Source organism: Camelina sativa, chromosome 3, assembly GCF_030686135.1.
Source record: "Camelina sativa cultivar CO46 ecotype springtype chromosome 3, ASM3068613v1".
Taxonomy (NCBI): Eukaryota; Viridiplantae; Streptophyta; class Magnoliopsida; order Brassicales; family Brassicaceae; genus Camelina; species Camelina sativa.
This window is the reverse complement of record NC_141882.1, coordinates 25,550,829-25,577,240: the sequence shown is the minus strand read 5'-3', so window position 1 is coordinate 25,577,240 and position 26,412 is coordinate 25,550,829. Positions and strand designations below refer to the sequence as shown.

Below are 26,412 nucleotides of genomic sequence, written 5' to 3'. Positions count from 1 at the left end.
AAAGAGATGAATAATCAAATTTTCAATTTTTTTAAATCATTTTTTCCTCCAAAAGTGGCTACCATTCACAGTCACTATGGATATTTCCGCTGTATTAAAAGAAAACTCCTAGGTATTATCCCTTAGACTATAGATGTTGATCTTATGAACTTTCTTTCTTGAATCGTTTGATAGAAGAATCTTTTATATTTTTTGGTAGAAGATATATATTTCACCATTTTCTTATAGTCAAATAATGCAATCCTTTGAAGAATAAGTATAGTTATCTTGAGGAAAAAGGTACAGCTGAAGATGTATAGTCGAAATAACTTCCTATCACGTGTGTGTTATGGGCGAGACGATATAACCCAAACCCAAAGCCATCATTTACCATCCCACCTTGTCCCCACATCATCAAGAAAAGAAAACCATGAGGATCCCCTTCACCATCAGCTCCGATATGTAGACTTGCTTTGACGTAGGTTCAGGTTCAGGCGTTCAGCAAAAGGGTTTACAAAAGTTACCATTCCGTTTGAATAATGGTCAGTGGAAATTAAACTTTATAACGCAAAGGAAAAAGTTTAAATTTCAAGATCTCAATCGTATCGTACATCGTGCATAATGGTCGTAATTTAGTGACTTGATTAGATAATAATAGCGGATGTAGTTGCAAAAGAATGTTTTCATCTCAAGTGAGAATGCTTTTTTATTCGAGTTTACCTTAAATAAATATCTTTACGTTGGAAATATCTATAGCTTTCATCTAAGTCAGTAAGTCACCTTATGTGCATTTAGAATTTTCTGTTTCATTATTAAAAATTGATTTGAAGGTTAAAAAGAAAAGGAAAGAAGCATATATCAAGAAATTATCAGAAAAATATTCCAACCTCGTCATTCAATTAAGTTTATCTTCTTTAATATTAGTACCACCACTGTTCAGATTAAATGAGCGAAGTTACGCCCAAGATTAAAGATTCAACCTCGCGCCACCACACACGCATGGTTGTTGCTTCTTACACCAATAATAATTGTAAATATTTGTATATAGCTGTCAAATTCAGACTTTTCTTCAAATATGCAAAACACACATATAAACAGTTGGATTGTTTTGTTTGTCAACTTTCAAATTATAAAAAGACAAACATGTAGATTATATTATAATTTATTTATTTACATATATATTTTCTTACAATTTCTAAAATTTAAAGATAAGAAACATGAAACAAAAAAAACCATTATATAGAGAAAAGAATAAGTATAGCAATGATTTTTAAAATATTTTTATTGAAGACGAAAAAAAAAAGCAATGATTTAAAAAAAAAATTTAAGCTTTAAAATATGATAATCTTATACTTATATGTCCCGTTTAGATTTTTGGGAATTTCCAAACCTTCGAATATTAATATACTTTAGAAAAAAAAAAGAAGATAAGAGTAAAGATCACAAAGAATATATAAGAATTTATTACATTTTGGATTTCTATTATTATTATTATTATTATTATTATTATTATTATTATTATTATTATTAATACTATTTTATTTTGTTTGTCCCATATGGAAGTTGGAATTAAAAATAAATAAAAAAGTTAAAGAATTCTTTTTACTTTTCTAAAATAAATATTTAAAAGGAGTTTTTATTTTTATTTTTATTTTTTTTATAATATACTATTATTTTACTGTTACATTTAATATAGCAAGGCATGGGGTGAAATGCAAATAAACACCCAACACAGAAACCAAACCCTAATTTCTCTTTTTTTTTTATTTTTCCCCTGTCTTCATCTTTTATTCTTCTAGGCGAATTTCTCAATTGCGTTCAAGCAAAGCACCTCTTCTTACCTCCCAAATTTCGTGGGATTTATATTTATTCTTCTTCGATTCTTCTCTTATCTTTGTACCTTTCGGTGTGTGAATTCTCAATCGGATCTGCTCGATTTTTGGATTTATATAAGTCATCATGATTCTGAGTCAAACGGTGGTTGCTGAAGCTGAGATCAGGGTTCTTGACGTTAAGTGCCATATCTCCGCTCCAAAAGATCAGAATAATTATCAGATCGACGAAGTTCGAGTTTCTGACTCTGTTCGTGCTGAGATTTCCGGTTCTGCTGAAACGCCTCGATTTGGATCGGTATGTCTCTTTTTTACGGTTCTTCATCTTAATCTCTTAATTGGGTTTCCAATTTTTTTGGAAATTATTCATTAAATTGCAAGTGGGATCAGATTAATGTTGATTCTTCATCCTCAAAATTGAGTCTTTTTGGTGGGTTAGATTTAGGTTTTTTGTTTGTTTCCTCTGTAAGCATATCGATGTTGAATCTGGCTTGCTCTGTTCTTGAAGAATCATGTAGACAATGCAAGTTAGTTTGGTGTTTTTAAGGGGAAAGAAGTTATGCTTTTTGTTATATTGCGAAGACTGTTAGCTAAAGGTGTTCATAGATCAGTTTTAATATTGATGAAGGGAACGACTTTAATGCGCTTTTAAATTGTTGATCTTGCTCTGTTCTGGTTGTTCTGTTTATTTTGTTTTTGCAAAGTTTACTGTTTTATCTGATCTATGAACAGTTATGTTAAACAAATGTACTTTTGTTGTAACAGGGCATGAGTTGTGTGACTACTACTATTGAATATCCAACTAGTGAGTTTATCCCAGCTATACGATCTGGGAGCTTTGCTGACATTCGAAGCCGAGAAACCATGGAGGATGAACACGTTTGCATTGACGACTTGTCAGCTCATCTTGGATCCTTCAACTTCTCGTTACCAAGTGCTTTTTATGGTGTGTTTGATGGCCATGGTGGGCCTGAGGCAGCAGTTTACATGAAGGAGAATTTGACAAGATTGTTTTTTCAAGATGCTGTGTTTCCGGAGATGCCCTCCATTGTGGACGCTTTTTTCTTAGAAGAACTGGAGAATTCTCACCGAAAGGCTTTTGCTTTGGCTGATCTAGCCATGGCTGATGAAAGTATTGTCAGTGGTTCATGTGGGACAACTGCTTTGACCGCTCTCATAATCGGACGACATCTTTTGGTTGCTAATGCTGGAGATTGCCGTGCAGTGCTTTGTAGGAGAGGAGTTGCTGTTGATATGTCTTTCGATCACAGATCAACATATGAGCCAGAACGAAAGCGGATTGAGGATTTAGGAGGATACTTTGAAGACGGATACCTCAACGGGGTCCTTGCTGTCACCCGTGCCATTGGGGATTGGGAGCTGAAGAATCCTTTCACTAAGTCCTCTTCTCCATTGATTTCGGACCCAGAGATTCAACAGATCATTCTAACAGAGGACGACGAGTTCTTGATTTTGGCATGTGATGGTATATGGGATGTGTTGTCAAGCCAGAATGCAGTGAGTAATGTAAGGCAAGGATTGAGGAGGCATGGTGACCCGAGACAATGTGCAATGGAACTTGGAAAAGAAGCAGCAAGACTTAACTCGTCAGATAATATGACGGTGGTAGTCATCTGCTTATCCTCGATCCCATCTTCACCTAAACAACCTCAGAGGAGAAGATTAAGATTCTGCGTTTCTGATGAAGCCCGGTCTCGGTTACAAGCAATGCTTGGAGGAGAGTGAAAGCAGTGTTTTTGGCAGTATATACAGGGATCGGTGTTACTGATCGAATGATTATTTCTCTAATTTGAGATTCAATTGGATAAAGATAAAATAAGAGACTTAGAGAGTGATAGAGAGTTAAGAACATGTTTGTAATGTGGTTACTCATTTTTGATTGATCTGTGTTTTTTGGTTGTTTCAGAGAGAGAGAGAGAGAGAGAGAGGGAGATAGAGAGAAAAAGCAGCCTGAAGTTTTGCTAGGATTATTGAAAACTGATTATTTGGAATTGGTTTTTGTTTTTGAGGATTAGCGATTTGTACCCATTATTGATTGTTTTAAGGATATTTAATTTAAGTATCTGAGTCTAGATTTTTGTCTGAGAGAGCATGAGGGTTGGTTTAAGACTCTCTCTATCTCTCTACTATATCTGTGGAAGTCGAGAGTTTTTGTGGACTGTGAAAGGTTTTGGAGTTTTATCTCAAAAGCTTCAATCCTAACCTTCTGTCAATGCTTCTCATCATCTCTATCTTTATCTCTTATCTCCTCCAAAAAAATTCATGTCCATATATTTCCTATGCAATATCAATTGAATAAAGTAGGGTTACTCAACTTTTTAATGATAATCTAATTTCTGAAATACAGTTTTATTGGGAAATTTTTGTTTATATTACTAGATTATCATTAGCAATTTGTGTTACAGTGAATATTACGTGATTAGTGTGAAACCAAAGCCTTCTTCAGTCTTCACCCTTCTTCAAAAGTAAAAACATAAGTGTAGTTGTTATGAATATAAAAAATTGAAATATTTTTGACAAAAAAAAAAACATTCAAATTGTGGATTTAAATAATGAATTCCAAATTTGGACATAATTGAGATTTATGTAATTCAAGTATCCACATACTTCTATTAACAAATCAAAGTATCTATATACTTTTCTTAAAAATGTATAAAATTTGGTAAATTATGGAAATATTAATATTTGTGATCTGAAGAGGAAAAAAAAAGGGTTTTAAGAGCCTCTCTTGACATTTGCCGGCTCTGTTCATCTCTACAGCCAAGTCTCTCTTTCCCTCTCTCTCTCTCTCTCGAACAACAATGGCGATGGCGAATTTAGCCAGGAGAAAGGCGTATTTTCTCACCAGAAACTTATCCAACTCTCCCACTGACGCTCTCAAACTCTCCTTTTCCCTCTCCCGTGGCTTCGCCTCTTCAGGATCTGACGAGAACGACGTCGTCATCATCGGCGGCGGTCCCGGCGGTTACGTAGCCGCGATCAAAGCGGCTCAGCTTGGTCTCAAAACCACGTGTATCGAGAAACGCGGCGCACTCGGTGGTACTTGTCTCAACGTCGGCTGTATTCCTTCCAAGGTCTCAATTTCAATTAATCATCCCCTCTCGTTTCTTCAATTTTGCTGATCATCGTAGTGATTTAATCAATCTGGAGAATGATTCTCATTTTCTTGGGCACAATTACTCCATAAGTATGTATTCGTCTTCTTGAATCCATGGAAATGAAATAGAAGTTTCTGTGATACAGTAACATTAGCAATTTGTGTTCTGAGATACTGATTCAAGTTATGATGATGATGTTATTAGCTTAGTTAATCCATTTTTTGTTTGTGTTGTTTTTGATGTGTTAGGCTCTTCTTCACTCTTCACATATGTATCATGAGGCGAAGCATGTTTTCGCTAAACATGGTGTCAAGGTTTCTTCAGTTGAGGTAGATCTTCCTGCTATGTTGGCTCAGAAAGATAATGCGGTTAAGAACCTCACTCGTGGTATTGAGGGTTTGTTCAAGAAGAACAAGGTAACTTATGTTAAGGGATATGGTAAGTTTCTTTCCCCCAATGAAGTCTCTGTGGAGACAATCGATGGAGGTAACACTGTTGTGAAAGGCAAACACATCATTGTTGCTACTGGCTCAGATGTTAAGTCTTTGCCTGGTATTACGATTGATGAAAAGAAGATTGTTTCGTCGACTGGAGCTTTGTCTCTATCGGAAATCCCCAAGAAACTGATTGTGATTGGTGCGGGATATATTGGGCTCGAGATGGGTTCTGTTTGGGGTAGGCTTGGATCAGAGGTCACGGTGGTTGAGTTTGCTGGGGATATCGTTCCTTCTATGGATGGCGAAATCCGCAAGCAGTTTCAACGTTCACTCGAGAAGCAAAAGATGAAGTTCATGCTCAAGACTAAAGTTGTTTCCGTGGATTCCTCCTCTGATGGTGTGAAGCTTACTGTGGAACCTGCAGAAGGAGGAGACCAGACCATTCTGGAAGCTGATGTGGTCCTTGTCTCAGCAGGAAGAACACCGTTCACATCTGGACTTGATCTGGAGAAAATCGGAGTGGAAACTGACAAAGCCGGGAGGATTCTGGTGAATGAGAGGTTCGTGAGCAATGTCCCAGGAGTGTATGCTATTGGAGATGTGATTCCAGGACCAATGCTTGCTCACAAAGCCGAAGAAGACGGTGTTGCTTGTGTGGAGTTCATAGCAGGGAAACACGGCCATGTGGATTACGACAAGGTTCCTGGTGTTGTCTACACGCATCCTGAGGTTGCTTCAGTTGGTAAAACCGAAGAACAGCTGAAGAAAGATGGTGTGACTTACCGAGTTGGGAAATTCCCATTCATGGCCAATAGCAGAGCGAAGGCCATAGATAATGCAGAAGGCTTGGTTAAGATTTTGGCTGACAAGGAGACGGATAAGATCCTGGGGGTTCACATTATGGCACCAAACGCTGGGGAACTCATTCATGAGGCGGTTCTTGCGATTAACTACGATGCATCGAGTGAAGACATCGCTAGAGTCTGTCACGCTCATCCCACTATGAGTGAGGCTCTTAAGGAAGCTGCCATGGCCACCTATGACAAGCCCATTCACATTTAAAGGGAAGACGGTATGTCACGCTTTTTGTCTGGTTTGGTTTTATTCGATTTTGGTTTTGATTTTTGATTTGCGGTTTTGATTTCTTATGTATCACATCCCACACACTAGGACGACGACCTTAAAGGAGTGAGCCACCTATAACAAGCCAAATCGTATCTTAACCGGGTTGGATTTTGGTTCGGTTTTCTGTGGTTTAGCCTTGAATTTGTCCTTTATATTCCTCTTGGATATGGAATGAGTTGCGAAAGAAGATGATACTATACTGTTTTTATTCGTTAATGTTCTTCATATGTTTCTGATTCGGGTTAAGCCTGTTCCTTAATAAATATTCAACATTTACTCGGAACACATTTTAGTGCTTTTAATTTCTGGTTAACGCTAAACATAAATTTTGATTACTCTGTTTTCATTAGTAGTTTACCTACCTCTTAACTAAGAGGCATCATACATTCACTAAGAGACCAAACTTTATCAGATTAGCTCCATGGTTACTTAAGCACAGATACAACTGATGATATAGTCTTGTCTTTTTAAATCATGGAGATAGATAAATACCATAAGTTTTACTATATTTGCAATTCTTCTAACAATGGTAAAAGCTTTCTTCATCGTTCATATCAACATCTATTCTTGATTCTGTTTTGACTAATGCGTTGTACGCAAATTACTCCATATAAATAAAATACTTCAATTGCTTTGAATATTGTTTTCTATCATAAACTTGAAAGAAAAACAAAAGAAGAAGAGAAAACAAGAATGGCTGCGAATCTAAGGAACAATGCGTTCTTTTCTTCTCTCATGTTGCTTCTCTTGATCGATTCCTCGTACGCAATCACAAGTTCAGAAATGAGCGGAATATGTGACAAAACCTTAAACCCATCTTTCTGTCTTAAATTCCTCAATCCGAAATTCGCCACGCCTAATCTTGAAGCCTTGGCAAAAACCACAATTGATTCTACACAATCAAGAGCAAAACAAACATTGAAAAGACTCCAATCTATTATCGATGGAGGAGTCGACCCTCGATCCAAGTTAGCTTACAGGTCATGCGTAGATGAATATGAGAGCGCGATTGGAAACCTAGAGGAAGCTTATGAGCATTTGGCTTCAGGAGATGGCATGGGGATGAACATGAAAGTTTCTGCTGCATTAGATGGAGCTGATTCATGTTTAGATGATGTGAAGAGATTGAGATCAGTAGATGCTTCCGTTGTGAATAACAGCAAAGCAATTAAGAATATATGTGGTATTGCTCTTGTTATCTCTAACATGTTACCACGTCGAACATAATTTGAATCATCATCATGTGTTTGCTTTAATTAAATTGTATTGTTTGCAAGAGGACAAACTATGTTATTATTAAAACCGTCAATATATAAATTCATAAGTTACAATGAACATGAACCTTTAATTAATTTGATAATATCTATAACCCATGCCATTGATTGAAAAATATTTGAAAATCTTAATTCTTTAATTCACCTTATTATTCAATGATGGATAGTAGTTTTTACATTTTTTTTATAGTATTGTATGAATCGATTAAAGTCTTTCATTTTTCAGTGTAGCTTTTCTGATGAGAATCGGAAACCAAAATTGGAGAAAGTAGGATGTACTAAGACATACGTAACGAAGTCTTATCATACATAACAGAATTTAAATGAAAAAAGAAAATATGTTAACGCATTTGTTTAGATGTCATAATTCTATATTCCTCTTAAATACTGGTGTTTAAAAGCTGTTTTTTGACCTTTACAAAATAGAATAATAGACAAAAAAAAAAAAGAAACCAAAAATCATGGTTTAAAATAATAGAACAATGTCAAGAGAATACTTCAGCCAATGGGACCGAGCATATGCCAGTAAAAAATATTTGAAAATCCTTTTCTTTTACCTTTTTTATTATTATTATTATTAGTTTTTACATTAAATCAATCTCCATCTCATCTCCAGGTCATCTCCATTGGTGGTATTTAGATGGAGATGACAAAGTTGCTTAGCAATAAAAATAAATAATCCCTATAATAGTAAAAGAGAAGTACAAAATTGAATTCGGGTTGGGTCAAAAATTAAAAAAAAACCTGAAATTAAACCTATGGATACTTGGAAATCGGATCATTTGTTGGATATGGATATAAACCCGAAAATCAAAAACAATAATTAATTTTAAAAAAGGAATTAAGTTTTAGACAATAATAATTAGCTAATATTTATGGAAACCGTTTAAAGTTATTACCATAAAAATCAAGCTATTCAATTCGAAATTGTATATATAATATAAACATATTTATTGGTTATATTATTTGAGATACCTGTAGAAACGATAATCAAAATTTAAATTACCAAATCATCATTTATTTCAGATTTTTAAAATTTTCTAAACAAACTATGCTTATAAATTCGAATTACTATATATGGGAAAACACTTAATTTAAACAATTAATACACAATATTAAACATATATTATAATTTAATGTGTTTCTTAATTATAGCCAATGATAATAAATATGAATTGCTCACAAAAATGTTTTTGATTCGAAATCAAAACTAACCTAATTGTCTATGACCTCTATATATATAATCTTATTGGCAAACTAAATATCACACATCTCCGTTGTTTCTTATGAAAACCTTTGTACAGAACATCTCATTATCAAGCCAAACAAATGTGTCATTGTTTATTTTTTGTTATAAGAACATTCATATTTCATGTCGTTTGTTTCTGAGTATACTAATTATGTAATTTGTTTTGCAGCTAATTCAAAAAAACGCAAACAGATAAATAATGATTGCCATGTTCAAGAAATTATGCTTTAATTTTTTGCCTGATTTTTTTCTTCCTATGGTTAGTATTCTCATACTCTTTTCTAACTAAATTTTCAAGTTTAAACTGATAACAAATATTTAAGATGAATCTTTTTGTCCTTTTATCAATGTATATAATTTTCTCTTGCTAAGATGAATGAGATTCATGATCATGATTATATGTTCTTAGAGATGGATAAATATTGAATATTTCTTTGTTTCGCATTTTAACTTTTTGCCACCATTTTATTACTTGAATAAAAAATTGGCAAGCATGAATCCAGCCGATATTATATTTTTCGATTCAACATCATATACAAGAGGAGATAATCAATACGTTCCATATGTATCAAAACGATGGGCAAGCATGAATTCAAACTGATATTATATTTTTCTATAGTTTTTTAATATTTTTTTCCTTGGCTTTTTTTTTTGTTTTTGACCATTAAAATTAAGGAATTAAACACATTATTTATGTTTGTACATATTTTGCCAAAAAAAACAGCCTTCCAATCGCATTCACTTATTAATCATAATATTTTATATTATTTGTATTAACATTTGAAAACTATACGGTTTATGGAATCATTTAAAGTAAAAAAATTACCTCATTTGGATTATATAATATATAGGCTTTGTAATATATATTACTTTAAGAACAAACAATGACCAAATATATGTAATAACACTACATTATTAAAAAATGATCCGAAAATATAAGTTGATATATTTTTTGGATTGAAAATTCTGATGTATCATAATCCTATATTATAAGGATTTACAATATCTATAATATCCTAAAAATTTACTTCTCAATATCATATTTTCAAAAATATAATCAAATCTAACAATATAATATATACATATAGGATTTAGAATATCGGATTCTCTTTTACAAAAGTGCACGGGTTGGTTTGCAAAACTCACAATAATACGGTAGAGTTTATATTAATTGTTTACATATTTAGGTTAGGATTGATATTTTTATAAATACAATTCTTTAAGGGTTGGTTTGTCAAAATATATTGTGACTGTGTATCTTCTGCAAACTCATATTTTTATGCACACAATCTTTTAGTGGGATGGTCTGTTAAAATATACACCATGAATGTGTATTTCTTACAAATATATATACAAATGCAATATTTTATGGGTTGTTTTGTAAAAGAGTACATCGTGTTTGTCTATTTTTTACAAATGTAATATTTTACAGATTGGTTTTGTCAAATATAAATGTATATGCATATTATTATAAATATATATTTTTACACTAATACAATCTTTTACAGGTTGGTCCGTCAAAACATATGTTATGAGTGATTATTTTTACAAATACAATCTTCTATAATACTTTATGTAAATTCTAATTTTTACTATAAATCATATTTAAATAAATGAATATTCCCCGTGCGGGTCTAATTCTAGTTATATGTTGAAGTGAAACAAAATGTTAACAACCGATTAAGGACCCTGTGCGTGTCACCTTTTGATTGGATAGGAAAATAATAAGTTTTTTTTTTTCTTCTACCCTCTTGCTCTTTTCCCGACTTCCTTTCTTCGTCTCTCTCTATTTGGCGAAGTGTGGTTCGATCGATTCTCTAATCGTGGAGTTTTCAATCTACAAGGAATCTGGAATTTTGTGTGTGTGTTTTATTTGCCGGAGATGAGAAGCGGCGTCTTGGAAATGATGTCATCTTCGTCGGGGATTTTGTCGTCTTCTTCGGCGGCGGCAATCGTAGCGCTTAATCTGAAAGAGGCTAAGAATTGGTGGTCGGACGTGAACGAATCTCCGGTGTGGCAAGATCGTATCTTTCATATCCTCGCTGTTCTTTATGGGATTGTTTCCGTCATTGTTGTGGTACCCGTTACTTTTGTCCTCTTCTCGTTTTTTTGAAATGTTCGGTTTGAGATTGGAATTTGGGAAAAAGGGTTGATCAGAAAATTGAAAAGTTAGGGATTCCAGGTTGAATGTGTTGCGGGCTGGTTAAGAAAAGCCCTAACATTGATTGAAAGTTTTCATTTTTTTTTGTTCTAGCCTTCTAGGTTCCAATTGGTAAGAATACAATTGAGGGTTCCTGAATATGGCTGGACTACACAAAAGGTCTTTCATTTTCTCAATTTCCTAGTGAACGGAGGTGGGTTTTCTTGTCTCTCTTGTTACTATTTTTTTTATGTTTATCTGTGTATCTTTTTTGTTGATTTCCTCTTGTTTTTCATTATAGTTCGAGCTTTAGTTTTTGTCTTCCGGCGAGATGCACAGAATATGCAGCCAGAGGTTTGGTGTCTCCATTGTGTCATTGTGATTTAACCTCATTGATTGATGGTGGTCTATGTCCAAGTCGACGATTAGCATCGCCAGAAGAAGAAGCAAGTTCAGAGAGAACACAAAGGTATTGTTGAACCCTTGATGAGTTCCTTGACGTAATAGCCAAGGCACAAGGGTTAAGTAATTGCTCTGCCCATCTCTCTTGACTTGTTTGATTTTTTCTTGCTCCTTGCTGATTTTTTCTTGCTCCTTACAATTACAATTAATCTTTTTTCTTGCTCCTAGACTTGTTTGTTTAAAATCTTATGAAATATATTCATTTTCAAGTTTTTATAAATATATAATATTAAAGATATTAAACAAAATTTATTATACTAAAATAATTTCCAAAAAAAAATTTAAAATTAAGAACCCCAATTTTAGGAGTGTCAATCGGGCTGGCCCGGCCCGGCCCGACCCAAAACCCGTAAAGCCCTAATTGACATGCCTAATTTTAGGTACTACCACTGAACCCATAAAAATAGAAAGTTTTTGAAAAAGTTGTTAACTTCACTTTTGTTCACTTTTATTCAAAATTAAAGTTTTTAGCTATAAGATTCAACCAATGGAGTTGCCCTAAATCCTCAGTTTCTATCTCGATCTATCAATCTTAGTCTCGTTCCTTTTATCAATCTCTGTTATATTTCCTTCTCAATCTCTGTCTTGTTCTTCGGTCTCTGTCTCGTTCTCCCACTCTCAATCTCGTTCCCTCTTCTTAATTTTCATCTGTGTAAATCAAATTGTTTAGGTCGAATTTGACAGATAAGGTGAAATTGGTGTTTGGGTTTTCGTTATTTGCACATTTTTATATTAAGGTTTTGATTTACATAATTTGGTCGATTATTTTTCTGTTTTAGAGGAAGAGCTCAGTGAACATTCCACTCAAAGGTATTCCAGTTTCAGTTTTGGGTTTCGATTTTAAGGTTTTCTAGATTTGTGGTTTGCTGTTTTTTTTTTTGAATTATGTTTGTGTGATCAATAGCTTCCTATCTACCTAGTCTTGGTGGAGGAGAAGAGAAGCCGAAGGCAATGTATGCAAATTGTTAGGGGTGGATTTCACCCCAACAACAGGCCCAGTCCAGAAAAGGCCCAAAAGGATTAATAGGCCGAGCAGGGTATTTTGGTCTTTTCAGATGACGAACCGACACAGTAATCTATAAATAGTGAATGTACGGCGTACAGCGAGGGGACACAGAAAATGGAGAGGGAATTCGTACAAGAGAACAGGTTATCGCAGTATCGATTGGACGAGCTCTCAGCTTGACAATTGTTTCCTTCTCGTCGTTTTGTAGCTCGTAGTTACCAATTGTAGCCCGACTTTTTCATATATAAAAGAGAACTTCGACCCTCTAAACACCGAATTAAAACATTTTAATTGGACCGATTTGGACATCAACAATTTGGCGCGCCAGGTAGGGGGAACCAAGTCGAGATTCTCTTTGAAAGTTTGAAGAACAAACCTACAACAGATATGCGAGATGACCATAGCCACAAAGGAAGGAAGCAAGGAAGCCGGATCGTCAGGGGGAACAACAACCCCGGCAGCGGATCAAGTAGGACAGGCGGTCCTTCCAACCCCGGACGCTCCAAGAAAGGCTGCTACAGTGGAGAGTCCGGAAGCGTTCGTCATCGCAACTCACCCTGATCAATAGCCAGCCCGTCTCCAGCATAGACGAGCTATTCCGCGGGATCTTAGCACGCCTCGACCAACAGGAACAACGAACCAATACTCGATTGGACGCATTACCGCAACACAGGTAGGATCCCAGGAGGAAATCAACCATCTCCAGGCCGTCAGACAAGGTTCGACGAATCTTTTCTCGGCAGGAATGATGCCAAGGCCGTATGCGGGAACTGGCGGACCCGAGCGTGACCCTAACCCGCGTAACGTTGAACAGAGCGACAACGCCAAGGATGTCGAGCTGAAGCAAATTAGGGAAAAGATGCAAGAGATGGAGACTATATTTCATAAAGCGACGAGTAGAGCACCAGACGCAGATCTCATGCTCGAGGCAACTCAACGAACCCCATTCTCGATAAGGCTTGCAACCACACCAGTAAAGCGAGCGGTCAAGCCAAGGCTGGGTTACTACGACGGGACAGCCGACCCACAAGACTTTCTGCTCACTTTCGGGGTAGCACTCGGCCTCCTGTAGTTCAGCCCAACAGAATACGATGCTGGAGCATGCCAAGTCTTCGCCGAGCACTTGACCAGAGCAGCTTTGAGTTGGTTTTCGCGGCTCCCATCCAGATCGATTGATAGTATCAAGGAACTGATAACCGAGTTTTTAAAGCAGTTTTCCGTTTTGATGGAAAACAAGAACTCCTATGCCGATCTGTACGCACTAACTCAAGGGCGAAATGAATCACTTCGATCTTTCATCGGACGTGTTAAAGAAGTCGTTAACGTCTCAATTCCAGACGCCGCAGCTATCGTTGCACTCAAAAACGCGCTGTGGTACGAATCTCGGTTTAAAGAAGAGCTGTCCTTGACCCATGTAGAAACCATAGCCGACGCGCTACTACGAGCTGCGAAGCACATAGAAGTCGAAGAAGAAAAGGTGGTCAACGCTAAGAAACAAGCGTCGCAGCCAAGCCACCAACAGTCACAGCTCCAAAGGTCGAACACGTTGAGCCGTGCCAGAACTTCTCCCGAAACCCAGACCGAACTCGTCGAACCTTCGCGATCGGTGAAAATAAGTACATCAGAAAGGAAGGAGGTGAGAGCAGCGCAGCTCAATACTGCGACTTCCATCAGAGTACCACACATTCAACCGAGGAGTGCCGTTACCTCCAAACAATCCTGATGGAGTGGTACAAAAAGGGAGCAATAATTGTCGAGTATGACAGAAGCAAGACGACCCGACCCGGAAAAGCTGATTCCAAGCGAGCTGAAAGTATTGACCGGAAGTTTGTAAAAGATTCCAAAGCACTCGCCGACCAGAACCGTGACGAAGCAGAGGCGCTAAATAATGACGATCATGAAAAACGACAGCGCACAGATCATCAGACCGACCACCGTCCCCCGGTAATGAGACGGATAAACATGATCATGGGCGGACTAGTAGGATGCAACGATTTGGTCATGTCATTAAGAGATTACACCAAGAAAGCCGAAATGAAAAAGTCTTGGCCGTCGAAGGTCAGTTCCGAGAATACAACGATAACTTTCGACTACAGCGACCTGGAAGACTTAGATTTCCCGCATAACGACCCACTAGTCGTCGAACTATTGATCGGAGAAAGTGAGGTTACGAGGATCTTGATTGATACCGGAAGCTCGGTAAATGTGATCTTCAGAAACGTCCTGGCACAAATGGAGATCGGCGAGAGCGAAATCAGGCCAGAGTGCAACTCTCTGACCTGTTTCGACAGAGATCATCTCATGTCGGTCGGTACTATCTACCTGTCGATCTTTGTCGGAGGAATGGCAAGATATTCCCAGTTCGCCATCATCGACAGGCCTACCATCTACAATGTCATTCTCGGAACACCATGGCTCCACAAGATGAGGGCAGTCCCGTCTACGTACCATCAGTGCGTGAAATTCCCAACCCCAAAAGGTGTGTGTACACTGCGCGGCTACCAGTAGAGCGCGAGAACTTGCTTCCTGGTCGAACACAAAATTCGTACAGCGAAGAAGTTATAGCAACCAAAGCAGCAGGTCGGCAACGATGACTCGTCGCCTACCGATGGAAGACCGACCCCGATTCAACAGGGCGTCACCGCAACGAAAGAAGTAAGCCTCGACGAGGCCGACGAAAAACAATGTGTGAATATCGGAACGGAAATAACCAAAGCCATGCGCACCGAGCTGATCCTCTTCCTCAAGACAAACATCTCAACGTTCGCATGGACTGTAACTGATATGAAAAGAATCGATCCAACCGTCACAACACACGAGCTCAACGCCGATCCAACGCACAAGCCAGTCAAGCAAAAACGACGCAAGCTAGGCCCAGAGAGATCGCAAGCAGTCAATGACGAAGTCGACAAACTACTCAGTGTATGATCCATTGTAGAAGTAAAATACCCAGAGTGGTTGGCCAACCCAGTGATCGTCAAAAAGAAAAACGGAAAATGGCGAATCTGCGTAGACTTTACCGACCTAAACAAGGCCTGCCCAAAGGACAGCTTCCCACTACCACGGATCGATCAGCTCGTCGAAGCAATCGCTGGCAACGAACTTCTGACCTTTATGGTCGCCTTCTCGGGGTTCAACCAAATTCTGATGCACAAGGATGACCAGGAAAAAACATCATTCATCACGGACAGGGGGACCTACTGTTACAAGGTATTGCTCTTCGGCCTAAAAAACGCCGGAGCAACTACCAGCGACTTGTTAAGATGTTCGCCGACTTCTTAATTGAACTAAACTTAGACGGTGCCGAGCTTACACCGTCCGACCCGACAGATGGATAGTGGATACTGTATGTCGACGGTGCGTCCTCCTATCTAGGCTCCGATGTGGGTGTTCGGCTAACATCTCCGACCGGGGAAATTCTGGAACAATCCTTCCGACTTCGGTTCCAAGCAACCAATAATGTCGCCGAATACGAAATACTAATCGCCGAACTTAAACTCGCCAGCGGGATGCAAATCAAGCGAATCAGGGCTTTTTGCGATTCACAACTCGTCGCCAATCAGTTCAGTGGGGAATACGACACCAAAACCGAACCAATGGCCGCCTACCTCACCTTCGTCAGACTTCTATCCAAACGTTTCGACGAGTTCGAACTCATTAAGATCCCAAGAGAGGAAAATGCTCTGGCCGATGCCCTACCAGCGCTCGCATCAACATCAAACCCTGACCTGTGACGAATCATACCAGTTGAAAGCATTGATACGCCGAGCATCGATGACACTCCAGCAGAAACCTGCCTCGCCCTTCACCTCCCAAACGAAATCAGACCCACTTGGCAAGTCGCCACATCGCAACAGCAATTCAAACCTCCTTCTGATGATGTCAAGACAGATTGGCGAGTCGAAATACGCGCCTATCTTGCAGATGGCGACGTACCGACAGACAAATGGGCTAAACGACGATTGAAAACAAAAGCTGCCCATTACACTCTGATGAAAGAGCACCTGCTTCGGTGGACTGTCTCCAGAGCCTTATTGTTGTGCCTGCACGACGACGATACAGAACGAGTCATGATGGAAACCCATGAAGGGGCAGGAGGTAACCACTCCGGTGGACGAGCCCTCGCACTACGAATCAAGAAGCACGACCATTACTGGCCAACAATGATCTCCAACTGCGAAAGATTCGTGGCCAAATGCGAGAAATGTCAACGTCACGCAACCATCATCCACCAACCGACCGAGCTTCTACGAGCTGGCGTAGCTCCATACCCATTTATGCGCTGGGCAATGGATATTATCGGTCCGCTACCCGCGTCGAGAAAGAATCGTTATATCCTCGTCCTCACCGATTACTTCACTAAGTGGGTCGTAGCCGACTCCTATGCCAACATCAAGGCGAAAGACGTTCAGCTTTTTGTATGGAAATATATCATATGCCGCCATGGCCTACCTTATGAAATAGTCGCCGGTAACGGCTTGCAATTCATTTCTTTGCAATTCGAAGACTTCTGTGCAAAGTGGAGAATCACGTTAAGGAAATCAATGCCGAGATACCCGCAAGGAAATGGGCAAACCGAAGCGACAAATAAAACCATACTCGACGGCCTCAAAAAGAGGATGGACGCCAAGAAAGGCGCTTGGGCCGACGAACTCGACGGAGTGCTCTGGTCTTATCGTACAACCCCACGACAAGCTACGAACCATACCCCGTTTTCCTTAGCCTACGAAATGGAAGCAATGGCACCAGCTGAGGTCGGCAGTACAAGCCTTCGCCGAACAATGATCGTCCAAGACACAGCACTCAACAGCCAGATGATTCTGGACAGGCTAGACGAGCTGGAAGAAGAACGCGAGAAGGCACTTCTACGAATACAAAACTACCAACTCGCAGCCGCCAAGTACTACAACAAGAAAGTCCACAATCGGCACTTCGACGAGGGAGATCTTATCTTGCGAAAAGTTTTCGAGAACACTGCCGAGCCAAATGCTGGAAAAATGGGAGCCAATTGGGAAGGTCCGTACCAGGTGTCCAAAGTTGTCTACCCCGGTGTTTACGAGCTCCTTACAATGAGCGGCGAGCCAGTGCCCTGCTCCTGGAACGCCATGCATCTAAAGCGCTACTATTACTATTTAAAAAAAACAATAGCACGTTATCTAAACTTACGCGTATCGCGTCTATATAACCCCAACCCGGCAAATAGTTCAAAACGGGAACCGACCCCAATACATCACATGCAAAAAAAAAAGGGGGGGGTCCAAACTTACGCGTATCGCGTCTATATAATTAAACCGAGTCATTACTCGCAGAATCATGAGCAAGCCGACCACCGCGTGTCGCATCTAGATAATTTAAGCCGAGCCGCTACTCGCAATTTCATGGGTAAGCTGACCATCGCGTGTCGCACCTATATAATCAAGCTGAGTCGCTACTCGCAATTTCATGGGCAAGCCGACCATCGCGTGTCACACCTATATAATCAAGCCGAGTCGCTACTCGCAATTTCATGGGCAAGCCGACCATCGCATGTCGCACCTATATAATAAAACCGAGTTCGCTACTCGTAATAAGAGAACAAGTCGACCACAACGTGTCGCATTTCTATAATTCAAGCCGAGTCGCTACTCGCAAATTCATGGGCAAGCCGACCATTTCGTGTCGCACCTACATATAAAAAACCGAGTTCGCTACTCGTAATAAGAGAACAAGCCGACCACAACGTGTCGCATTTGTATAATTCAAGCCGAGTCGCTACTCGCAAATTCATGGGCAAGCCGACCATCGCGTGTCGCACCTATATATAAAAACACGAGTTCGCTACTCTTAATAAGAGAACAAGCCGACCACAGCTTGTCGCATCTATATAATTCAAGCCGAGTCGCTACTCGCAAATTCATGGGTAAGTCGGCCATCGCGTGTCGCACTTATATGATAAAACCGAGTTCGTTACTCGTATAGCCTGTACAACACACTCGAACGAGAAAAATCCGAGTCGCCACTCGTGACTTAGGAAACGCCAACCAGTCGCGTGTCGTGTGTCGAACTTACGACGTATTACGACCAACAGTGGGATATTCACGAGCTCTCTTCCAATGACACCGACCTTGTTGTTGCAAATGACGCAACGCCCTCGGTCGATCCCAAGAAGAAGCTCGTACGTTTAAAGAAGAGAAGAAATAGCGTCGAGAAATTTTCAAAGAAATTTGACGATACGAGTTAAGCAAAATCAAGGAATCCAAAGTAAAAGAAGATTCTCAAAAAAACGGAAATAAGTTCCAACAACAAAACACAATGCCATAACGGCCCAACATCCGCTACATCACGGGGATAAGTAAAAAAAATCACTCGTCAAGGGGCGACAAGACCATCCATAGGAGAACTAACACCGACCTCTGGGACATTGGGTTCAACTGATGGAGCGGCAGTCGAATCGTTCGGCGCGAGAAGAGTATGATCAGCCGCCGAGTGACCTGGTGTAGCAGGATTGGTATCTTCTTCCTCGGCTTCCTCACTGGACGCACGTTCCGACCTATTACCCGCGCCCCCTTCAGACTCCGAACCATACTCATCTGCGACACCTGGGGAAGGAACCCATTCGAGGGGATCAGGGAAAGGATCGGCAAAAACGGAGGAAATGTCGAAATCCCTGGGATTAAGATCCGGGATGTCAATCTTGAGGATTTCCTCCTTTAGCCCAACCACCACAGCAGCAACCCTCTCCTGTACTCCATCAGCCATAAGAGAGATCTGGCCATCGGCAACCAAAGCCTCGAGCATGTGCAAATTCCCCAAGGCCTGGTTGTACTTGAGCAACTTTGGGCAAGATGCTTCAACAGCCTCTGCTTGAGTCTTGTGACGATCCAAAATATTCTGGGCACGGTCGGCAACCCTACGATAAGCAGCCATCTTTTGATACCGACTGAACCCACGACGACGAGCCCTAAGCCTCATCGTCTCGGAGTCCAGCGCGATCCGAAATTGGGCACAAGATGCTTCTGCCATGTTGAGCTTCGACACGAGGGCAGCCTGCCCAGAATTAGCGTCTGGTTCTTCCCGCTCAGCATCTGGTTCGAATGAACCGCCTCTTCGAGCTGAGCTTCGAGCTTCTTGAATTGCTCGACCGAGGGACCTGAAGGCGTCGAAGAAGCAGCAGACTCCAGATCGTAAACACGCCTCTCGGAGCCAGAAGCGAGACGGTTCATGCGACCTATGAGCTGAAACGACCACGAATCAGGAATAGGAATTTAAAAAAAAATCAATTGACGAACTACGAACCTCGAAGGCGGTATTCGCCAGATCGATGATCTTATCGCCCTCCTTCATCCTCTCGATCGGCATTAGACGACCTGACCCAAAATGGAGCTTGCGAAACAACTGGGTGCATGCCTCTGAGTCGTTTGGGAAAGCTCGGGTCGCCGAAGTATGAGAGAAATCCCACCGATAGTCCACGGTCTTCTGCCGCTTCGACGGGTCCGATCGATTTGTCCTCTTCTGCGAAGGATTCGAGGAATGCTCCCTCCGACGACTGGAGTCGCCCGCAGGCTTTTTTCCTTGGGAATCAGCTCCAGCGGGAAGAGCTAAGAGATTTGATGGGAGGGGAGACGAACACGACGCCGTTTTTTGCCAGCTCGAATCTCAGCCGCACGTGAATCGCGAGAAGCCGGAGGAGATCTTCGTGATGAGTCGACCCAGGAAGGACCAGTCTCGGGTTGGACCTCAGGGCGAGAAGGTGGAGAGGGCGCAGGTGGACCAGACGCTTGACGGTAGCGAACTGACATAATAAACTCCAGGTTTCTTTTTTCTGTCAGACGCTGTTAGACGGGTAAGTTCTTCAAAATGATCGACCGAAAGCTGAATCCCCGCTCTCTTCGCCAAGATCGAGATACCGACCGCCTTCCGGAACGTAACCGGAGCGAACTGAGAAATTGCCATTTTGCGCTTAGCAAAATACGACATTAAAAAAGAGGGAAGGGGAAAAGTAACCCCACACTCGGTGAAGAGTTTCTCCGAGAGACAGATGAACCCTTCGGGAACATCCCAAGGACGCTGATCGCGCTCGGGGATAATAATAACGGGATCGGTCGGGATTTCACTGATCTGAACCGACACATGAGCCGATTCACGCTTAGAGGAAGATCGGGGAACGAAGGAGAGGGCATACGCTCTGGTTCCAGAAGGGTCGGCAACCGACGGAGGAGATCGGTGCCTGATGATGCGATTCGCCAGAACGATCGGCTCGTCAAAATCCTCGTCGACAAGAGAAGGGATTTGACATGGAAGGGCTAACGAGCTCGGAACCGCCGCGTTGGAGAAGATGCGACGTTGGAGTTCGGCCAAATTGGTTTCGTCGGAATCAGACGACGATCCCGAAGAAACGTCGCTACTCGTCGGAGACCTCGCCATACGACGATCCGATCTAGTTGAACCACTAGAATCAGGCGAAGTATTCTGACGAAGGTGGCTCGCCGCCGAAGAATCAGACGAAGTGGACCGAGGGGAGGCCATATAGTCTCAAGAAAAACAATATATAGACGAGCTAGAAAACGAGGGAAGAGAGTACCTGGGACGACGAGCTGAGGAAATGATTGATAGAGAGGAATGAAGCTAAAATGAGGAAGGGGCGAGTATTTATCGGGTTGAAAGGAAGATTCCCGAAGAAATCATCATTACAACTCGAGGATTGAAGCGATGTTACAACTTTCGGATGTCACACGCGTCAAGATAAACGCGTGACGATGCGACTGCGTTTTTCGGGAAACAGGAAAGCCCACGCGCGACTGTCCAATTTCCCAATGTTTGTCCGCGAACCCTTCAAATGCCATCATTTACCGACTTCGGATCAGCTTGTCGTCAGAAACAAAGGTTCGAAGCTTATGCGACAGCCGGGGAATCACTGGAGGACACAGAGTTCTCCGCATTACTACGAACTGAAGATGGGATGGAATACTGTTAGGGGTGGATTTCACCCCAAGAATAGGCCCAGTCCAGAAAAGGCCCAAAAGGATTATTAGGCCGAGCAGGGTATTTTGGTTTTTTCAGATGACGAACCGACACAGTAATCTCTAAATAGTGAATGTACGGCGTACGGCGTACGGCGTACAAGAGAACAGGTTCTCGCAGTATCGATTGGACGAGCTCTCAGCTTGACAATTGTTTCCTTCTCGTCGTTTTGTAGCTCGTAGTTACCAATTGTAGCCCGACTTTTTCATATATAAAAGAGAACTTCGACCCTCTAAACACCGAATTAAAACATTTTAATTGGACCGATTTGGACATCAACACAAATTGTTGATTTGTTTGGTTTTGTTATGTGATTTAATTTTGTGGCCATATATTATGAATGAATTTGAACTGTTGTGAGGATTTGTGAAGCTTGTATCTCATTGAATCTTGCGAGACTTACCGTGGAACAGGATTATGTATCCACTGTTATTTATTACTTTAGCACTTGTCAACTAGGATTGTGGGATATTGGGGATCTTCTTACGTAGTAGTAGTAGTTGTAGTAGCAGTAGCAGCTATGCTTTTTTTTTAATGAAACTTTGGGTTTTGCTGTAAACAGGGCAGGATGATTATAACAGATTGAGACCTACGAGTTACCGTGGTGCTGACGTTTTCATCTTAGCATTCCCTCCTATCAGTAAGGCTAGTTATGAGAATGTGTCCAAGAAAGTGCGTCTTGAAATGAAGTTTACTAAAAACTTTTGTAAAAATACTAAAGATGGTATCTCGTTGTGATGTTTGCTGCTTTATCTTCTGTTTGCAGTGTATCCTTCAGCTGAAGCACTATGTCCCTGGTGTCCCAATAGTTCTTCTTTGTACCAAACTAGGTAACTTCCTCTTTTGGTTTTCCTCATTGCTTCAGCTTCCTTTGTGTCGTATTCCAGACAAAACACACTCCTGGTTTTTTTTGGTTTTTCTCATTGCTTCAGTTTCTCAATGATAGTTGTGAAACTATTGGACAATAACATTCCTTGCCTCTGTTTTGATTTGTTCACATCTAACATATTCAGTATCCATACTACCTTTTAGCTCTTTTGATCTTGTGGAAGTAAGGGCTGGTTTTATGATCATCTCCTTTGGCTAATGAATATTCTCTGGTATGTATACGCGCAGAAAGAAGGTAGATAGCGTGGGACATGGAGCGGAAAGAAAGCTGACTCTGATTTCTATAGGAAAAAATTGTAATCACGATGACAAGGTGGGAAGGAATTGCTTGTGGCGAAGAAACCGATCAACTTATTCCATCCTCTTCTCGTCTACCTCTACTCTTTCTAATCACAATTGTAACATCTCAAGTATTATTAGTCCATAAAAAGAGTGCTAAAAGTCTAACCTACTCGAGCCACTATGTGATCATCAGATTTTTGGGGGAAAGAAAATATAGTTTGGATCTGTATATCCATGGGAGATTCATAAGATTTGAGATGTCCACATTTTCAGTCTTTCAAACAAAAATATAAAGTCAATTATCTCCAGTTGTCCGAATTTTTAGAACAAGTTACATTTATAGTGAAGTCTATGCAATATATTATATATATTAACTCAGAGACCAGAAGTAAATGGCACACCGGGTGGAATCCAGGAGCTGCCAGCAAGGAAAGTAGCAACGGTAAACCTTGAAGCCTCTGAAGCAGAATGAAGGATCCGAAACCCAGGCCATGTGACTCGACCTGATGTTGAAGCACCTGGACCGTTGTTCTGAAACTCCGCATAGAACAAAGTGCTGACATCGGTAGTATGATTACATTCAAGCCAGCCACGTGGATCAATAAGAATGTCGAGATATGTCTTCATGAAAACCGTCGTCGAGTATTTGTCCCATGGTCGACCCAAATACGTTTTGGTGGATCCCAAAACCGGTAGAAGATCCGTAGCAGCAGTGACACGCGAATTGTGGATGATGACTCCCGAGGTTTGATTTGGGTTGAGCAGTGACTGTATTGGTGCCAGTAGGACTGTAGGAGTACGCCGTACGTAGATATTGCAATTCTGAAAAATGACGGCTGCGGTTTCCAAAGATGAAATCGACGGTCCCGTAAACGTCACAGTCGCGGTAAAATTGGAAGTTGGAGTGAACGTAGAGTGTGTCTTGGAAGCCCTCAAAACTGCATCGGTAGAAGACGGATCGATCTGACATGGATAGTAAAGCAACCGCTTGTGCATTGTTTGCGCCCGCCGTGTTTCGAAATGTGATATCCCGCGCGCAAAACCTTTTTCCCACCGCCGCTGTATACAACATCAGAAAAAAGAACTATTATATATTAATTATGAGTTTGCGTATGTATATTTTTATAATGTCATCAACAAGAATCTTGATTGATAATTTTATGCTATTATTGTAACCCAACTTCAAGAACTTTTAAACCTATATAAAATAATATTACCATATAAATAATAAATACTCTTTAAGAATCAAACCCTAAACCCTAAAAAGAGATTTTATAAGAAGAAAATAGAAAGGAGAAAAAAGAAGAAGAGGATTTTAGATTACAGAACGTGGCGGATTGCATAGTTCTCCAGCCGCCAACATAGCTGCGGTTCCCAGTGATGATTGTGCGGTTCTTACCGGCCCCCGTCATCATCACATACCCTTTGTTAGAAGGGATGATCAGATACTCCGCATAAACTCCCTCCGTTATTGCTATATGGAAATATCCGATATCTCCATTGTTGTTTTCAGGAGCGACTGCTATTGCATCACTAATCCTACTGAAGTTGCCTTTTCCGTCTTTCCTCACAGTTACGGTGGCGAATATCTTTTGAGAAACTACAGATTCAGATAAAATGGCAAAAAATATGAGGTATAAGCTCAAGCTGGTACCTGAGACAACAACCAACAGTTTTTGTTATGAAAAGAAAATTAAATATATATATTGAAAATTAAATTGATCACCTTGCATCATGATCTATCGGAGGGGGGAGTTTGATTTACTTAATTTCCATATCTTTCATAGTATTGTACAGGTTCTTTATTTATACGAGAAGTGTAGGTGTACCTAATTATATAATGAGGATCATTGTCGTATCTCTAACCGTTTCTGCGTCCGTTCTGGTGCTGGAGCTGCAACTACTATTGCCACAAATCCTCTTTGGCTTGTCAAGACTAGACTTCAGGTCCGTGGTTTTTTATTTGCTAGCTTGATGTATAGAATCATAGAAATCAAGGGGAACGTTAATTAGATGCAGAAGTTTCTGTGTCCAAATTGAGGGGTCCATTTTTTATTTGATCTTTTTAAGTGTAGAGTTTCTAAGAGAGCAACATATGAGTTTTCTATTGACAATCTCAGTAATTTCTGAAGAAAACAGATCTAGAAATCTGATTGAACGAGTTTGTGAAACGTTTTGTTTAGGTTGATAAAGAAGATAGCGAGAGAGAGAGAGAGCAAGTATGATGAACAAGTTTGTGCTTCAATCTGAAACGTGTAGCTGCTGAGATGAAACGTCTTGGGTGGGTTTAAGTTGAGAAGAAGTAAGGACGTACTCGTGTGAGTCCAACAAGCACATGTCGCCAAAGTTGGGGTTATGGCCACGTGATTAGTGGATATGGATGATGATGATATGTTCTTTACGATACAATACTATGTCTAGACTCGCTAGTATAGATTGTAATGTCTACATGGTTAGAGTTTAGGGGTTTTGCTTGGATGTCCAATAGTTAAAAATGCTTGTAATTTGATGTAAAAAATTAAAAACAGTTTTTCATGTGTTCATTGATGGTTACAAAATTTGTTCAAGTATTTGTGGATGTGACTGATAGAGGAATTGTGTGCATCAAAGTTCTGTTTTTTTTTTTCTTTTGAATACTCTGCTTTCTTTTGAATATATATATATTCTACATTTTCAAAGCAAAAAAGTGAGTGATCTGGAGGATCTTAACTTGACTGGCTACATTGAACCAGTTCATTTCATATTAAGGACTTGTCTAACAACAGTTTACGATGAAAGTACCAAGTTATTTTCCCATTTGAATTGACTTGTGTTAAGTTATGTCAATTTGGAGTTGTAGATAAATTGCATGTTTTTGTTGCTAAGGGGAACAATTTTGGTTTGTCCATCATGTTTCTACATTTCGATCCTATAACTTAAAGATAAGTTGTCGGATTAAACATGAAACAAGAAACCGAAACAGGAAATTGAAAGTCAAAGCAAGATTTTTTTTAAAAAAAAAATCAGAGGTTCTTGGCTGTAATTAGAGTGATCACTTTAGGATACATGAACTCAAACTCAAAGTCTAAAACGTAAAACCAAAGTAACCATAAACTCAAAACTCAAAACCCATATTTCTTGTAGGCGCATGTCACAACCACCGGGATTCATTGACAAAGATAGACCTACACACGTGTGTCGTCTTCGAAAACCATCTATGGGTTGAAGCAAGCTCCCCGCATGGTACATGGCTCTCAAACAACATTTCCTCGACACGGGCTTCACCAATTCTCTTGCTGTTACGTCTCTCTTTATTCGCGGTTCTGGTGCTAATATAACATATGTTCTGGTCTACGTCGATGATATTATTGTCACTGGCAATAACTCGTTCGTTGTTGCATCCGTCCTAGACTCATTCTCTCGCCGCTTCTCCACCAAAGACCCCACGGATCTCCATTACTTTCCTGGCATTGAAGTGTCACGGACGTCACACGGTCTACACCTTATGCACCGTAAGTACATCATGGATCTCCTCCACAAGAATAATATGCACATGGCAAAACCGGTTCCCACACCTCTACCACCTTCACCAAAGCTCACCATGGCCTCGGGTACGCCACTCCAAGATGCCTCTCAATAC

General features: G+C 40.3%; 4 protein-coding genes and 2 pseudogenes across 7 annotated transcripts; 5 read left to right on the top strand and 1 right to left on the bottom strand.

Annotated features, from left to right (window-relative positions):
- Positions 1–1,673: 1,673 nt before the first annotated feature.
- LOC104777717 (putative protein phosphatase 2C 13) lies at positions 1,674–3,894 on the top strand. The gene is made up of 2 exons (XM_010502014.3): positions 1,674–2,109; positions 2,577–3,894. The coding sequence occupies exons 1-2, from the start codon at positions 1,939–1,941 to the stop codon at positions 3,555–3,557; spliced, it is 1,152 nt and encodes a 383-aa protein (XP_010500316.1). The 5' UTR covers positions 1,674–1,938; the 3' UTR covers positions 3,558–3,894.
- Positions 3,895–4,360: 466 nt separating this feature from the next.
- On the top strand, positions 4,361–6,775 carry LOC104777716 (dihydrolipoyl dehydrogenase 1, mitochondrial). The gene is made up of 3 exons (XM_010502013.3): positions 4,361–4,906; positions 5,179–6,439; positions 6,538–6,775. The coding sequence occupies exons 1-2, from the start codon at positions 4,634–4,636 to the stop codon at positions 6,427–6,429; spliced, it is 1,524 nt and encodes a 507-aa protein (XP_010500315.1). The 5' UTR covers positions 4,361–4,633; the 3' UTR covers positions 6,430–6,439; positions 6,538–6,775.
- Positions 6,776–7,082: 307 nt separating this feature from the next.
- On the top strand, positions 7,083–7,827 carry LOC104777715 (pectinesterase inhibitor 1 pseudogene; annotated as a pseudogene). Its single transcript, XR_015594425.1, has one exon. The product of XR_015594425.1 is annotated as a pectinesterase inhibitor 1 pseudogene (transcript).
- Positions 7,828–10,706: 2,879 nt separating this feature from the next.
- Positions 10,707–23,101, top strand: LOC104777714 (protein TOM THREE HOMOLOG 1-like). Of its 3 annotated transcripts, none has more exons than XR_015594424.1 (6): positions 10,770–11,092; positions 11,270–11,369; positions 11,457–11,624; positions 22,186–22,263; positions 22,390–22,453; positions 22,740–23,101. XR_015594424.1 is itself a non-coding variant. In XM_010502010.3 (3 exons), exons 1-3 carry the CDS (start codon positions 10,898–10,900, stop codon positions 11,540–11,542), a joined length of 381 nt encoding a protein of 126 aa, XP_010500312.1. In that variant the 5' UTR covers positions 10,707–10,897; the 3' UTR covers positions 11,543–11,837. The 3 variants fall into 3 exon arrangements, 1 of the variants encoding a protein (XP_010500312.1); XR_015594423.1 differs by having other exon boundaries at positions 22,186–22,295; XM_010502010.3 differs by lacking the exons at positions 22,186–22,263; positions 22,390–22,453; positions 22,740–23,101 and having other exon boundaries at positions 10,707–11,092; positions 11,457–11,837.
- LOC147947693 (uncharacterized) lies at positions 13,849–15,551 on the top strand. The gene is made up of 3 exons (XM_087507399.1): positions 13,849–14,259; positions 14,364–15,104; positions 15,204–15,551. The coding sequence occupies exons 1-3, from the start codon at positions 13,849–13,851 to the stop codon at positions 15,549–15,551; spliced, it is 1,500 nt and encodes a 499-aa protein (XP_087363525.1).
- Positions 23,102–23,168: 67 nt separating the features above from the next.
- Positions 23,169–24,529, bottom strand: LOC104779204 (putative pectinesterase/pectinesterase inhibitor 17 pseudogene; annotated as a pseudogene).
- Between the last annotated feature and the right edge of the window lie 1,883 nt (positions 24,530–26,412).

Excerpts from the sequence above, each read along its gene's own strand:
- LOC104777717 (XM_010502014.3), top strand. The coding sequence starts at position 1,939 with ATGATTCTGAGTCAAACGGTGGTTGCTGAAGCTGAGATCAGGGTTCTT. Across the intron at positions 2,110-2,576 it reads AAACGCCTCGATTTGGATCG|GGCATGAGTTGTGTGACTAC; the intron begins GTATGTCTCTTT and ends TTGTTGTAACAG.
- LOC104777716 (XM_010502013.3), top strand. The coding sequence starts at position 4,634 with ATGGCGATGGCGAATTTAGCCAGGAGAAAGGCGTATTTTCTCACCAGA. Across the intron at positions 4,907-5,178 it reads TCGGCTGTATTCCTTCCAAG|GCTCTTCTTCACTCTTCACA; the intron begins GTCTCAATTTCA and ends TTGATGTGTTAG.
- LOC104777714 (XM_010502010.3), top strand. The coding sequence starts at position 10,898 with ATGAGAAGCGGCGTCTTGGAAATGATGTCATCTTCGTCGGGGATTTTG. Across the intron at positions 11,093-11,269 it reads TTGTTTCCGTCATTGTTGTG|CCTTCTAGGTTCCAATTGGT; the intron begins GTACCCGTTACT and ends TTTTTGTTCTAG. Across the intron at positions 11,370-11,456 it reads CAATTTCCTAGTGAACGGAG|TTCGAGCTTTAGTTTTTGTC; the intron begins GTGGGTTTTCTT and ends TTTTCATTATAG.
- LOC147947693 (XM_087507399.1), top strand. The coding sequence starts at position 13,849 with ATGGAAAACAAGAACTCCTATGCCGATCTGTACGCACTAACTCAAGGG. Across the intron at positions 14,260-14,363 it reads GTACATCAGAAAGGAAGGAG|GGAGCAATAATTGTCGAGTA; the intron begins GTGAGAGCAGCG and ends TGGTACAAAAAG. Across the intron at positions 15,105-15,203 it reads AATTCCCAACCCCAAAAGGT|GTCGGCAACGATGACTCGTC; the intron begins GTGTGTACACTG and ends CCAAAGCAGCAG.